We start from the raw sequence: 16014 nt of genomic DNA, 5'->3' as shown, positions 1-16014 counted from the left end.
CTCACCTCATGGACGTCCCTGATTCTTGACTTCTGAATCCCTTGTATCATATTACCACAAGCTAATTAGTTATTAGATGCCAACATATGCCAGCCACTGTGCCAGGTGCTTGTGCCAAAAATGTGCATCTGATGAGGGTGATAAATGAGAACTGAGAAGTCAAGCTCGGTAAGTCAATGGTGATACCCGCCAGAAAGAGATCCAAGGTGACAGCTGCAGAATGTCACTGCTCTGCAATTCTTCCTGCAATTCCGCAGCACATTTCGAGCAAGGTGAGGTCGAGAGAACATTTCAAACCAAACAATTCCTGATTTGCTTCCTGTGACGGGCAGGGCTAGCCCGAGAAATAAGGCACCAGGTTTGTATTCTGGGTAACTGTTCCTAAATGTGTACAGAACACAATCACAGCCTGAAATCACATATTCTACGTGTCAGCAGACGATCATGAGCTTGGCAGGCTTTCTAGAAATCACACTCAGGAAAACAGCAAAGTATTGTGTACAATCTAAAGGGACGAATTGTTAACAGGCTTGAGCGGGCTTGTCACAAGGGGAGAAACATGATATACAAGGGGAGAAAGCCGTCCCAGGAATAGATTGAAAAGGTAAAGAGCAAAACAAATGAGAAAGGACTGGGACAAAATTATGCACTTCATCATGACAAAGGAAAGGGACTAAACGAGATCCGGTTTCCTAGGTTTTCAGGAAGGAAGAAGTGGCCAAGCAGAAGTGATTATGAGGGAGACGGGAGCAGGGGACACGGTGGGGAAAGGAGGGGCAGGCTTGGGTGCTGACATTGTTTCTTGACTGGGTGGGGGACCTGTGATAATTAACTGAGCAGTATGCTCAAGATTTGTTTGCTTTTCTGTACGCACGCTATACTTCAAGAGTAACACTTATCTTAAAAAAGTACATACAAGAAGGACTTCAGCCTCATTTAGCGCCATCAAGGTAATGCAGGCTAATCCTTGCATTAAGAAAAAAAAAATATATATATATATATGTGTGTATATGTGTGTTTATATATATATATAAAGTATGTCTTTGATAGCATTAGAGAGACAAAGTAGGAAGGAACTACAGGATCAAACTTTAGAGAAAAAGGAAATTCTAGGAAAGAACTACAGGATCAAAATTTGGAGAAAAAGGAAATTCAGAGAGATGAGCCTAATGTTTGGGGCACCTTTTCTTTGAAGGGCATGTGCCAATGTCTGAAAAGGTAGCTGATGTAGTGGGGTCATCTTTGGATAACCCTAGAGAGCAAGAGAATAAAAACAGAAGTCCAGGTCCACCAAGGAAGAGGAACCCTAATAAATGATTCACACTTGGAACTGGATACTCGGGGCTACTTTCTACAGATAAGGGTGAAACAGATAGTCTGGCCCTCAGAGGGACCAAAGCCTGCCTTCAACCCAACTCACTCCTCAGACCTGGGTGAATGTGACCCAGGACTGCTTCTGCCCGAGGTGCTGCCAGGAGCAAATGTAAATCCTCTTTAGGTTTCTTCCTGAAACTCATGTATTTTATATATATAAAAGTCATTCCAAAAAAGAGCAGAGAAAAAAGGGGACATAATTATCGACACAGCAGAAATTCTAAAATACAAATTTATGCCCACAAATTTGAAAACTTAGAAAAATGAATCTCTTTCTAGTATACTACATATTTTCAAAATTGACTCAAAAATATATGAAAACCTGAACATACAGATGAGCATTTAAGAATCAGAATAAGTAATCAAACAAAAATGGAGAGAACCTTCATCAGCAGACCTGTTCTGCTGGTGAAAGCAGCTCTCCCGCTGTAGTCTTTCAAGTGCCCCTCAGTCTCCCCTACCCTGGCTCCACTCCAGGTCCCCATCTCTTCTGACCGAGGCCAGCAGCCTATGATGAGATGGCTGGCAGAGGTGGGACACTGGGTTGAGGCTGGCCAATGGACAGTTTTTTCAACGTCTGTTCACATGCCAGGTGACAATGGCTGTAATTACTGCCTACTTTGCTGACAATCGGGTCTCGGGATTCCTGTCCTCTTGAAAACCTGGTTATGAACTTTAAAAATTTAAACCAAAACAAAGATAAGAAAAGCCTCAGCTATGTCAGATCAAAACAGGTGAGCTAACAGGAGAGGCACAGGCAAGCCTGGAGAATGAAATGCCAGGTAGAACTTGAGGGGGACACACTGCCCACCCCAACCCCACACTGGCACTGGGCTATTGCTATTTTTTCCATAAGTGTGACACAGGACCTTTCTTTGAGGGAAAATGCCAGAATACGTGGAGTGGCGAGAAAAAGCTCAGGGGAGCACCTGAATTGAGGGGCAGAGGTCATGTCCAGGAAAAAGGAGGCGTAATGAAGACAAACGAGCAACAGAGAGCAGACATCTGAAGGTCTTATCATGCTGGAAGAAACACTGCACTTACCAACATGCTTCCAGTGCCTCTTAAAGTAAACTCTGGGCCAATTGGAAAGTTGTAACAGTTGTAAACCATTACTCCAGGCAACATGGCTCCAGCGGCAAGTCTTTTCTCAGATGCAAGAACTTCCTTCCTAAACTTAACTTTTGAGAGGGGCACAATTAAAATCACTGAATGAGACTCCACCTATATGACTGCATTTTTCTGACCCTGAGAAACCAAGGCTTTCATTTGACTTAGAGTAAAAGGCAGCATTACATTCTGTTTTCAGGCATGCTCCATGGGGAGAAAGAACAAAGCAACTTTACAAGCACTTTGTTCAAGCTGAAAGAAAGGCATATAGCACTTCACCAGGTTATATGAGGCTGGGAAGCACCAAAATCAATATGGACAGAGCCAAAGGTCAAAACACCGCTGCTTGGTTTTCTTTTTCTAATTAAAGAATCTATTTGCTTCTTGAGTGTCCTCATTCAACCTTAAGAAATATTATCCTTGATGACACTCCAGTTATGCAGGCAGTGGAGAGGGTTATCAACAGACAGTTATGAGTGCAGACTCTGGACCCAGACAGCTAGTTCAAAGCACACTGAGCCACTCTGTGACCCTGAACACAACCTCACTGTGTCTCCGTTTCCACCTCTGTAAGATGGTGATGACAACAGGAATAAACATACTGTTATAAATAAAGCTCTCACAACAGTGCCTGGCACAGAGTTGATGCTACTGAAGGGAACATCATACTGGCTGTGGTTTATGTGTTCAAGCACAGAAACTGGGAGCATGAGTCTGGCATCTGCCAGTCAGTCTGGATGTAAGCTGTACCTCCAGCCAGCTGTGTGACCTGGGAAGGTTATTAATCTCTCTAAACCCCACATGAAACACTCTATTTGGCCTCTGCAGCACAAGCTTGGCCCTCGGTTCTCCGCACTCTTCATTGCAGACTCTCCCCAGACACCTTTTCTGGTTCCTTCTGAGCTTCCTGACACTGAATGTGGAGCCAAGCCTTGGGCTGCTTTCCTATGCATGTTTATTTCCTAATGTTCCTCTTGGGGTCCATGGGGCTTTAAAATAATATTTATACTATGATGCTTTAGTAGAGCTGCAGGATATAAAGTCTACAGGCAAAAATTAGTTGCATTTCTATATAATGAACAATCTAAAAGGGAAACTAAGAAAATAATCCCATTTACAATAGCATCAAAAAGGACAAAATACTTACAAATAAACTTAACCAACTAAGCTAAAGATTTGTACATTGAAAACTACAAAACACTATTGAAAGAAATTAAACACAAATAAATGGAAAGACAACTCGTGTTCATGGATTAGAAGACTAATGTTGTTATAATGTATATGCTACCCAGTGCGATCGACAGATCCAATGTAATTCCTCAATCTCCCAGCATCTTTTTTTTTTTTTTACAGAAAAAGCAAATAATCCTAAAATTCATATGGAACCACAAAGGAATCTGAGTAACCAAAATAATATTGAGAAAAAAGAATGAAGCAGGAGAACATACAGTCTCATTTTAAAACATATTATAAAGCTACAAAAATCAAAACAGCATGGTACTGGCATAAATACAGACATATAGACAAACGGAACAGAATAAATCAATGCATATATAGCCACCCTTATCTGGACAAAAGTGTCAAGATACGGAAAATACACAATGGGGAAAAGTCAATCTCTTCTTCAAGTGGTGCTGGAAAACTGGATAGCTATAGGAAAAAAAAAAAAAAAAAACAAAAAACTTGATCCTTATATTACACCAAATATGAACTCAAAATGGATTAGAGACGTAAATGTAAGACCTGAAACTACAGAACTCCTAGAAGAAAACACAGGGGGAAAACAGCTTGACACTGGTCTTAGTGAAGATTTCTTGGTTATGACACTAAAACCACAGGCAATGAAAGCAAAACTAGGTAAGCGGGACTATTTCAAACTGAAAATATTCTACACAGCAAAGGAAACCAGCAACAAAATAAAAAGGCAACCTAGTGAATGGGAGAAAATAATTGCAAATCATATGGCTGACTGGGGTCAATATCCAAAATATATAAAGAACTCACACAACTTATAGCAAAAAATCCAAGCTTCTGAATTAAAAAAATGGGTAGAAGATCTGAATGGGCATCCTTCCAAAGAAAATAAGTACAGCCAACAAGTACATGAAAAGGTGCTCAACATCACTGATCTTTAGGGAAATGCAAATCAAAACCACAATCAGGTATCTTCTTATACCTGTAAGAACTGCTATCATTAAAAAGACAAGAAATAATAAATGTCAGCAAGGATATAAAGGAAAGGGAATCCTCTGTGCACTCTTGGTTTGAATACAAACTGGTATAGCTGCTATGGAAAACAGTATGGGAATTCCTCAAAAAATTAAAAATAGAACTACCATATGACCCAGGAATTTCAATTCTGGGTATTTATCTGAAGGAAATGAAAACACTAACTTAAAAAGATATATACACACCCATGTAAACTGAAGCATTATTTGCAACAGTCAAAATACAGAAGAAACTTAAGTGTCCACTGATGAATGAATAGATAAAGAAATTGTGGTATATATTTACAATGAAATATTATTCAACAACAAAAAGAAGGAAATCCTGCAATTTGTGACAACATGGATGAACTCTGAGGGCATTATGCTAAATGAAATAAGTCAGTCAGGGAAAGACAAACGCTGTATGATCTTACTTACATATAGAATCTAAAAAAAAAAAAACCAAAACCTGAATTTTATGGATACAGAGAACAGACTGGCAGTCTAGTGGTTGCCAGAGGTGGGTAAAGGGTGGGAGGAGGCTACATGGATGGAGGCAGTAAAATGCACAAACTTCTAGTTATAAAACAAGTTCTGGGGGTGTAATGTAGAGTATGATGACAACAGTTAAGAATACTGTATACATGAAAGTTGCTGAGAGAATAAATCCTTACAATTTTCACAATAAGAAAAAAGATTTAACTATGTGTGGTGATGGATCTTACTAGCCTTACTGTGATGATCATTTCCAATGCATAGAAATGTCAAATCACTACTCTGTACACCTGAAACTAATGGAAGGCTATGTGTCAATTGTATCTCAATTAAAAAACATAGAAATATCTTCAAATGAAGGAAAATGAGCCTCCCAAAAGTTAACTTTTCATCAACATGCTGGAACAAGTGGATATCCAGTGCAAAAAAAGAAAAAAGGACTTAAACACAGACATTATACCCTTCACAAAAATTTACTCAAAATGGTTCATAGTTCTAAATGTAAAACACCAAACTAGAAAACTCCTCAGAGATAACATAAGAAAAAACCTAGATGACCTTGGGTATGGAAATGACTTTTCCATACCCAAAGATATGGATCCATGAAAGAAGTAATTGACAAGCTGGACTTTATTAAAATGAAAAATTTATATTCTGCAAAAGATAACGTCAAAAGAATAAGACAACCTATACACCAAGAAAAAATATTTGCAGCAAAAGACATATTTGATAAAGGACTGTTAACCAAAATATACAGAGAACTCTCAAAATTCAACAGTAAGAAAATATAGCAAGTCAATTAAAAGTGGGCCAAAGACTTTAAGAGAGATCTCAACAAAGATGATGTATGTATAGCAAATAAGTATATGGAAAGATGTCCCACATCATATGTCACCAGGGAAATGCAAATTAAGACAATAATGACGGGGATTCCCTGACGGTCCAGTGATTATGCCTCTGAGCTTCCATTGCAGGAGGCGCTGGTACCATTCCTATTCCAGGAACTAAGATCCCATATGATGCATAGCATGGACAGTAAACAAACAATAAATAAGAGTGAAACAACAATAAGACACCACTGCACACCTATGAGAATGCCCCAAATTCAGAACACTGATGACACCAAATGCTGGTGACGATGGGCAGTGACAGGAACTGCCACCCAATGCAAAATGCTACAGCCATTCTGGTAGACAGTTTAGAAGTCTCTTAAAAAAACTTACAAAAGTAATGGGAATACTAGAAGAAACAGAGAACAGAGCAGAAGAAATATCTGAAGAAATAATGGCTGAGAATTTTCCAAATAAACCAAACCACAGATCCTGGAAGCTCAGAGAACACCAAGCAGGACAAACACCCAAAACAGCACACCAAGGAACATCGTAACAATCCTTAATGTGTGCATGCAACAGGGCATCAAAATACATAGGCAAAAACTGGCAGAACTGCAAGGAGGAATAGATAAGCCCACTATTACAGTTGAATATTTTAACACACCTCTATCAGTAACTGATACATCCAGCAGGTAAAGAGTCAGCAACGATATAGCTGAAGTGGAGAGCACCATTAATTAACCTGATCTAACTTACATGTACAGGATACTTCATCCAGTAACAGTAAGATACACATTCTTCTCAAGCTCGCATGGAACATTTGCCAAGACAAACCACAGTGTGGGTCATAAAACACACCTCAACAAAGTTTAAAGAACAAAAATCATAGAAAGAATGCTCTCAGATCAAAAGAAAATTAATAACAAAGATTATAGGAAATCTAAAAGTGGAGATTAAATAGCACATTTCTAGATAACATGTGAATCAAAGAAGTCTTAAAAGAAATTTTAAAATATCTTGAATGAAAATACAACTTACCAAAATTTATGAGATGGAGTGAAAACAGTGCTTACAGAGAAATTTATAACATTGAATAGATGTTTTAGAAAAGAGGGAAGATCTAAAATAAATAAGCTAAGCTTCTACCCTAGGGAATGAGAGAAAAAGAGCAAATTAAATCCAAAGCAAGCAGGAGAAATCACAAAATTTAGAGGAGAAATCAATGAAATTCAAAATAAGAAAGAAAATCAACAAAAAAAAAGCTGGTCCTTAAAAAAACTGGATACATTACACCTCTAGCCATTTTATCTGCAAGACTCTTCCTCTCCATCATATGCCACCTGGCCACAGGAGGGCCCCACCAGCCTCACTGTGCTGTCCACACTGCAGGTGCAGGGATCACACAGGGGCATACCAGGGGCAGGAATATCAGGGGCCATCTCAGAATCCTGGCTCGCTCGTGGCTAAGTCATCCTGACAACACTGTTTCTCCTAAATCAAGTGATTCGCCACATTACCCTTCTCTCAAAATAGTCTTCAACTGCTCTGCAGAACAAAGAGATGAATATATATGTACACTAACTGCACATTGAAGGCCTTTCTCAACCACGGTGACATTCCAAACCTCCACTCTGACAGCTGCTCCTGGACAAGCCTTCAGCCAGGCCCTCTGCCTGCCCCCCAGCCCCACCCCTTGTGTTCTCTGTACCTGCACTCTTTCTTTAGACCCATTCCACCCCTTACCCTCCTCCTCTGTAGTCAAAGCCTGGACATCCTTCAAGATGCTGTATCAACACCTGTATAAACCTCTCCCAACCCTTTGGACTCACACCGAGCTTATCTCTATTTGAATTTGTCTTAAACTATTGTGATAGGTTACAAAAACTGACCATAAACTTCTCATTGCAGGGTACACACCCTTTGCAATGCAACTCTGCCACTCATCTTAACAAGAGATGGGCTGTCTTTATTTACCTCTTGACTCTGCACTGAGCCCTGTGGGCATCTTTAGACAATTAGACGTTAGCAAACAGGATGCAAGCTGATACTTAAAGAGCATCTGTGCACTGGACTTCTCTCCTGCTGTCTAGGGAACCCCGCTACCTCTCCCAGGGTGACTGAGGCTGAACAAATCCCCCAGATGAGGGACAAGTGGCCAAGTTATCCCTGTAGTCCCAAATGACACAGGGTCAACCACCTGTCACATGACAAATAACGAATATCTACTGTTCAAAGTCCTGGAGCTTTGGGCCAAACTTTGTAGTGAACTGCTCACTCCTTAAGAAAATACAAGATTCAAGGTCCTCCATTTTAACATTTCTTTTACCCAGCTTCATCCTAGTAAGTGTGCTGTGAGAAAGGTTAATTATAGCTGGTAATTACAGCTCAGGTGCAGGAATCACAGCATGGCGCTCTACATCTGGAGGTGTCCGTAAAAGAAGGCAGGGAAGCTTCTAAAGGTGGAAGTACACCCAGTGTCCATCAACAGGTGAGTGGATAAACAGAATGTGGTTTATCCATACATTGGAATACAATTCAGCCATAAGAATAAAAGAAAGTTCTGAGACATGCTACAGCGTGGACCCACGGGGAAACCAAAATACTTGTGTGACTTGCTTTCTTGCGAGACTCATTTTATTGTGTCTCTACAGTATCTCCGAGGCATGCCTGAAGTCATCATCATCAATCTCAGCAAATCGGAGGGTCCAGTTTCCTGTTCAACTCCTGCTATCTTCCTTTGTCCCACCTCTTCACCTTTGTTAACTAAAATTCATTCTAGTAACTTTTCTCAGGCCCTCAACAGATACTAAAGTAAACTGAGAAGCTCTGAGGCTAGGGTGGTATTCTGTAAATATGAAGTCACAGGCTCAGATTAATAAATAACGCTCTGAGCAAAGAAGAAGAGTAAAGGCTGGAGAGAAAGGAAGAAAATGCAGGGAATCAAGAGATGTGGGAAGTCTGCGGGTTAACCAGAACTACTTAAAACCACTGTAAGGAAAAAAATAAAACCACTGTCAATCTATGCTTGGGGAGGACTTTCACCACAGAAGATCAACAGACTCAGATTTAGTAACATGGACACAGAAAACCAGTATCACCAACTGATCTTTTATTCTGAGGGCATTCTATCAAGATTAACCTTCAAAAATTCCTCAAATTCTTATTTTCCAACAATTTTTGGTAAAATATACCCCAAAATTTCAAGAAGATTGGTTTTAGAGTCACAAGAAACAGTCATTCATATAGAATAGGAGATAGAATATCATTAATTCTACACTCATACTCAACCTATTCATTTCAAAAAAGGACCAAGTCCTGAGTAAGTCCACTACTCCTCCTACCAAAATACCAACTTGTGCAAGAACTGCTATAAAAAGAAGGCAGCAAATACCACCTGAAATAGAAACATTCTCTTCTTAGTAATAAAGTTCCTAATGATGTAGTACATATTAACCCATACCTCCTCAATGAGAGGCAAGTACCATTACTAGAAAAAACCCATCAGGCTTGCCTCTGCTATAAAGCCAATCTCCCAAGGATGGGCACCACAATGGTTCTTCCATCTACAGCACAAGTACTTTGTACTTAGGTGCTCTTAATAAATATTTCTTAAACATCAGTTTGAAGTCCATTAGACTATAAACTTTTCATTCTAAATAGGTAATGAGTGGTAAGAGGCAATAGATATAGAAAGCTACAATGGTAGTTTAAAGAAAACATACACCCTCATGTGCAAGAAATCCAGTTGGCTTTTCACTGTTGCTGGGAATGCTGGAGAGTGAGTGACGGCATCACAGTGTCACATCAAGGTGGGATGGGGGCAGGGAGGCTGTATGGAGGGTGGGCCCCCAGCCTAGGTGTCATTCCTACACCCCTAGCCTTGGTGTCCTCATTTTATTTTTTAGGCCACTCTGTGTGGCATGGGATCTTGGTTCCCTGACCAGCAACTGAACTCAAGCTCTGGGAACTCAAGCCCCCTGGTTGGGAGCATGGAGTCTTAGCCACTGCACTGCCAGGGGAGTCCTAGTGTCCCACCTTAGATGGTGAGCTCTACTCTGCGCTGTTCACTTAGGTTCCTTGTACCCCTAAGATATTTGATGCTATTAGTGCTGCCCTTATTACAGAACTGATTCTCAACATGTTGTTTCCATGTTTCCTACAACTCCACTATCTCCAATCAACAGCGAACCTGGGTTTCTTGCATTGCAGGTGGATTTCTTTACTGTCTGAGCCACCAGGGAAGCTCGTGAAAAAAAAAAAAATCACATATGAATTTTTATGACTTGGATTTTATAAGTGCTCAAAATATGTAACATTGACACTCCTCTTGAACCTTAAAATTTCCAGTGTCCTCATATTTACACTCAGAAAAGGAAAGCTGCCTTACATATACACTTATTAAAACTTGTTAATGCATATTTAATTGTATCACAAAAATGACACAAAGGAACGGGATAGAAGGATTAAGCAAATTAATTAATTAGATACAAAGTTCTCAGTCGCAAAAATTGAATTCCCAAAAGTTAAAGTGTTTGTCACCTGTGTTACTACAAGTCCAAAATGACTGGTTTTCTAAAAGAATGGTGGGTAAGAAGTGGAGGGAATTACTTATGAATTAACCAGGGATTCTTTAGATATCATTATAAACTGCCAGTCACCATGATTTCAATGATATTCAGACTTTTAAAGCTATTTCATTAAAAAAAAAGAAACTAGTTCTTATCCAAAAGACTATTTATGAGAATTAAGGAACTTATACACTTATAGCTGAGTGTTCAATAATATACTCCCAGTGGAATGGTCTCTAAACATATCTATAATTAAAACTGAACAGTGAAAAAAAATGAATGACTTACTCCCTTGCTGGCAAGTTAGTGAAGGACTCATTTGGTGAATCAGGAGTGCTTGGGACTTGCAAAATACATTTAGGTTTTCTGGTGGATGGGGCATCTCTTTCTTGCTCAGAGTGGATTACATTTAAGGTCTCTGCTCCATCTTCTTGCTCCATTGTGTCTCCCAGATTTGGCTGTGGTTCTGGACTCTTTAAAATCAGATCATCTTCGCTTACAGAAACTGTGAGGTCACTGCTGCTGCTCAAACTCTCCTCCTCCTGCTCTTCCTGCTTTTTTCTGAAGGGCTCCTGTGACAGTGAGTCCTCGCAAGGAAGGTGATCTGTAACAGGGGACATGAACAGATGGCCGATCACTGACTTCAGGGAGCTGAGAGAGGTAAGATGCTCTACCTCTCAGAGCAGAACTACTCATCAGCTAGGAACATGCAGAAACAATCCACAAGTAACTGTGGTGTTTTTTTAAAGCCCATTAAAAATATTTTTAAAATATCACAGTGGGTTTAAAAATCAGAGAATTTGTTTGCAAAGGTACTTCTGTGGACATACTTAAGAACACATTAGAACGGAATTCATTGGCACAGTCACTACTTTGTTTTGGGACAGATACCACAAGATGGTATTTTGTATTTTTAACACCCATCACCACCCAGAAAAACAAAATACTGACAAAAATCAGCAAACCATCTTAGCCTCTCAGCCCACCTGAGGAAGCTTCCCTGGCAGGGGGCTTCTCTTGAGGACACTCGTTTTCAGATGCACAGGATTCTGAGCCTGACAGCGGAGAGACTGGCGGTCTGGCTCTTTCTTCCTCGACTTCAATATGCTCCCGTGTCAGTATTTCTCCCTGTGATCCCTCTGATCTCCCGGAACTGTCACACTTTAAATCAGTGGTTCTGTTCTCTGGACTTAATCTCTCCCATAACGGGGAATGGAGTTCGGCCGACTTTTTGCCTTCAGATAAATTACTCTCACCCTGACGTGCGTTGCTTCCTATCTCGAAGCAATGAGTTTGTTCCTCCTCAGACAATGCGCTGGCTGTGACTGGCATTTTCTCACCAATCTGAAGAGATGTCTTTCCATCTGTTTTGTCAGACTTATTTAAGCACTGTGTGTCACCAGGAGTTTGTACTACATGGCTGTCTGTCACATCACTGCTCTGGGCTGTCTGCCGGTATGAATGTGGGTCAGGAATTAAAAAGTTCTTTGTGGGTTGGGGAGATTTCCACTCTGTGGTAAAATCTGCAATGCCTGAGACAGCTGACATCTGGCGGCCCATAAAGATGGTTGCTGGTTGATACAATCCTCTTGACATGGCTGTCCCTGAGTTAATTTCTGCTGGCATTACAACCTGCAGCCCCAAACGACATAAGAGTTAAACATGCTGTCTATGAACTATAAGGTTATTTAGGTTGTTTTCAGGAACAAAATGAGGTAAGGAAGCATGACCAATGAAATCAACACCTACCATGTTTCATAAAACTCATTGTGTTTTGTTGTTTTTCAGTTGCTATAGTCAAAGCTATGGTTCTCCCAGTAGTCATATACAGATGTGAGAGCTGGACCATAAAGAAGGTTTCTATACATTAATGATGAAATATCAGAAAAGGAAATTAACTGTCTCATTCATAACTACATAAAAATACCTAGGAATAAATATAACCAAGGAAGTGAAGGATTTCATGTTGAAAACTATAAAACATTAATGAAAAACACTGGAAAAGACACAAATAAGTAGAAAGATAGTCTGTGCTCATGGATTGGAAGAATTAATATTGTTAAAAGGGCCATATTCCCTAAAGCAATCTACAGATTCAATGTAATCCTTATCAAAACTCCAGCAGAATTTTTCACAGAATCAAAGCAATCTTAAAATTTCTGTGAAAACACAAAAGACCCAAATAGCTAAAGCAATCTTGAGAAAGAAGAGCAAAGCTAGCAGCATCATGCGGTTTTATTTTGAAATATATTACAAAGCTACAGTAATTAAAACAGTATGGTACTGCCGTAAAAAAACAGACACATAGATTAATGGAACAGAACAAAGACCACAGAAATAAACCCATGCATACGGTCATTAATTTACAACAAAGGAGCCAAGAATATACAATGGAAAAAGGACAGTCTTGTCAACAAATGGTGTTAAGAAAACTAGACAGCCACATGAAAAAAAATGAACCTAGATCACACAGAGTCGGACACAACTGAAGCGACTTAGCAGCAGCAGCAGCAGCAGCAGCAGATCATTAGCTCATACCATACACAAAAATTAACTCAAAATGAATTAAAGACTTGAATGTTTTACAAAACCATAAAACTCTTAGAGGAAAACACAGATGCTAAGCTCTTTAATAAGTCCACGGCAATGATTTTTGAATCTGACACCAAAAGCAAACCTAACAAAAGCAGAAACAAACAAGAAAGACTACTAGAAAGCTTCTGAACAGCAAAGAAAACCATCACCCAAAAGGAAAACTATCGAATGGGAGGGAATATCTGCAAATGATATATTGATGAAAGTGAAAGTTACTCAGTCATGTCTGACACTTTGTGACCCCTTGGACTATATAGTCCATGGAATTCTCCAGGCCAGAATACTGGAGTGGGTAGCTGTTGCCTTCTCTAGAGGATCTTCCTAACCCAGGGATAGAACCCAGGTCTCCTGCATTGCAGCTGGATTCTTTACCAGCTGAACCACCAGGAAGTCTTGATATATTGATAAAGGGCCAATATCCAAAATGTATAAAGAACTCATCAACTCAAGAGCAAAAATAATGGACAGAAAAGTCTGAAGAGACATTTTTACAAGAAGACATACAAATGGCCAAAAAGCATAGGAAAACATGTTCAACTTCACTAAATAATCAGGGAAAAGGAAATGAAAACCACAGTTAGATATCACCTCACGCATGTTAAAATGGCTATTACTGAAACAAGAAATAGCAAGTATTGGTGAGGATGTGGAAAAAAGGAAATGCCTGTATACTGTTGGTGGGAATGTAACTGGTACAGCTACTATGAAAACAGTATGGAGATACCTCAAAAGTTAAAACTAGAACTACCATATGATCTAGCAATTCCAATAAATCAAAGGCGCTATCTTGAAAAGATATCTGCACCCCCACGTACATGGCAACATTATTCACAATAGCCAAGATACGGAAGCAATCTAATAGTCCAATAATGGCTGAATGGGTAAAGAAGTGGTACAAATATACAATGGCATATTATTCAGCTATAAAAAAGAAGGAAATCCTGCCATTTGCAACAATGTGAATAAACTTTGAGGCATTATGCTAAGTGAAATAAGTCATACAAATAATGTATAATCTCTCTTACGTGCGTGCATGCTCTTTGCAACCCTATGGACTGTAGCCCGACAGGCTCCTCTGTCCATGGGATTCTCCAGACAAGAATATTTGAGTGGGTTGCCATGCCTTCTTCCAGGGGATCTTCCCGACCCAGGGATTAAACCTGCATCTCCTGCATGACAGGAGGATTTTTTTTTTAACCACTGAGCCACCTGGGAAGCCCAATCTCTCTTACATTTGGATTAAAAAAAAAACAAATACAAATACAAACCAAGTTCACAGATACAGAGAACAGACTGATGGTTGCCAGAGGTGGATGAGTGGGGAATATAGGAAATGGGTGATTTTTTTTTTTTTTTTAGTTTAAATAAACTGAAAGCATATGGAGAAAGTTACAGCAAAGCAAATGAATATAACTGAAAAGACTTATTAGTGAACAGAAGGTAACTTTTAAAACCAGGAGTTCATCTTTACTGAGGGAAGGAGGAAAGGCCACACTGCTGAAGAGAGCAGCAAATTTAGAACTACTATAACAATTTCTCAGCTAATAATCACCAACTACAGTTTTCAAAGCAGGTGGACCTTGACCATTATTGCACTTTGAAAAAATATATTTATGTTATTCTGCATGTTTTGCAGAATGTGGCAGTAATCTTTATTTTTCTTATTATTTTTCCCCACAGATAAGGAAATTAGTATCATGATGAATGCAGAATAGAAAAATGGAGCTGTCAGACCTAATTTCCATCTTTTCACACAGTACTATTACTGCTCTTAGTTTCTATGTAAACAAGTCCTTAAGTCACAGTGAGACTTCCCCAAATCTCTTAATAAAAATTCACACGTAACAATCCTGAAGGAATTCTTTCACTTTATTATGTGTCAGACTGCATTGTGTCCTTTCCTAAATTCTTATGTTCAAATCCTAACCTCCAATGTGACTGTATGTGGAGATAAGATTTAGGAGGAGGTAATCAAGGTTAAACTGTGCGTTTGAACTGTGGTGTTGGAGAAGACTCTTGAGGGTCCCTTGGACTGCAAGGAGATCCAACCAGTCCATTCTGAAGGAGATCAACCCTGGGATTTCTTTGGAACGAATGATGCTAAAGCTGAAGCTCCAGTACTTTGGACACCTCATGCGAAGAGATGACTCATTGGAAAAGACGCTGATGCTGGGAGAGATTGGGGGCAGGAGGAGAAGGGGACAACCCAGGATGAGATGGCTGGATGGCATCACGGACTTGATGGACATGAGTCTGAGTGAACTCCGGGAAATGGTGATGGACAGGGAGGCCTGCCCTGCTGCGATTCATGGGGTCACAAAGAGTCGGACACGACTAAGCGACTGAACTGAACTGAACTGAACTTAATAAAGGTTAAATGAGGTCTATCAATCAAGTAGACTGCTGGGCTTAGAAGAGGAACAGACCAGAGATCTATCTATCTCCACACACATGCACAGAAGAAAGGACACACAAGTACAGAGAAAGAGGACAGTCTGCAACTCAGAGCTCGCACCAGAAACCACCCCAGCTGGCACCTAGATCTGACATCCAGCCCGTGACAAAATAGATTTGTTGTTCAAGCTACCCAGTCTGGGCTGTCTTGCTATGGCAGTCCAGGCAGACTGAGACTCCATGACAATGTGATTTTTAACTTTTCATTTTGCCACTGGGGTAGATGAGAGACTCAACCAAATTTTCACAACTGTAGCCAAAAGGAGACGTTTCTGGCCACTAAATCTAATAGAAGTCGGAACTATTAAAATTTCAAAATGGGTCCATTAAATTCAGGCTTCAAAGGTACATCTTTTAAATTTTTTGGTACTGTCATGA

At 39.8% G+C, this 16014-nt stretch overlaps 1 protein-coding gene across 13 annotated transcripts in view; it reads right to left on the bottom strand.

Annotated features, from left to right (window-relative positions):
• KIZ (kizuna centrosomal protein) overlaps positions 1-16014 on the bottom strand; it is an 88012-nt gene that overhangs the window by 53909 nt on the left and 18089 nt on the right. For all 13 annotated transcript variants that reach the window (XM_015099666.4, XM_015099668.4, XM_015099667.4 and 10 more), the window contains 2 exons: positions 11574-12219; positions 10876-11191 (listed from right to left, as the gene is read on the bottom strand). In XM_015099666.4, coding sequence (XP_014955152.2) covers positions 10876-11191; positions 11574-12219 — 962 coding nt within the window. The remainder of the gene's footprint in view (positions 1-10875; positions 11192-11573; positions 12220-16014) is intronic.

This window comes from Ovis aries, chromosome 13 (assembly GCF_016772045.2).
Source record: "Ovis aries strain OAR_USU_Benz2616 breed Rambouillet chromosome 13, ARS-UI_Ramb_v3.0, whole genome shotgun sequence".
Lineage (NCBI taxonomy): Eukaryota > Metazoa > Chordata > Mammalia > Artiodactyla > Bovidae > Ovis > Ovis aries.
This window is presented reverse-complemented; position numbering and strand designations above follow the sequence as displayed.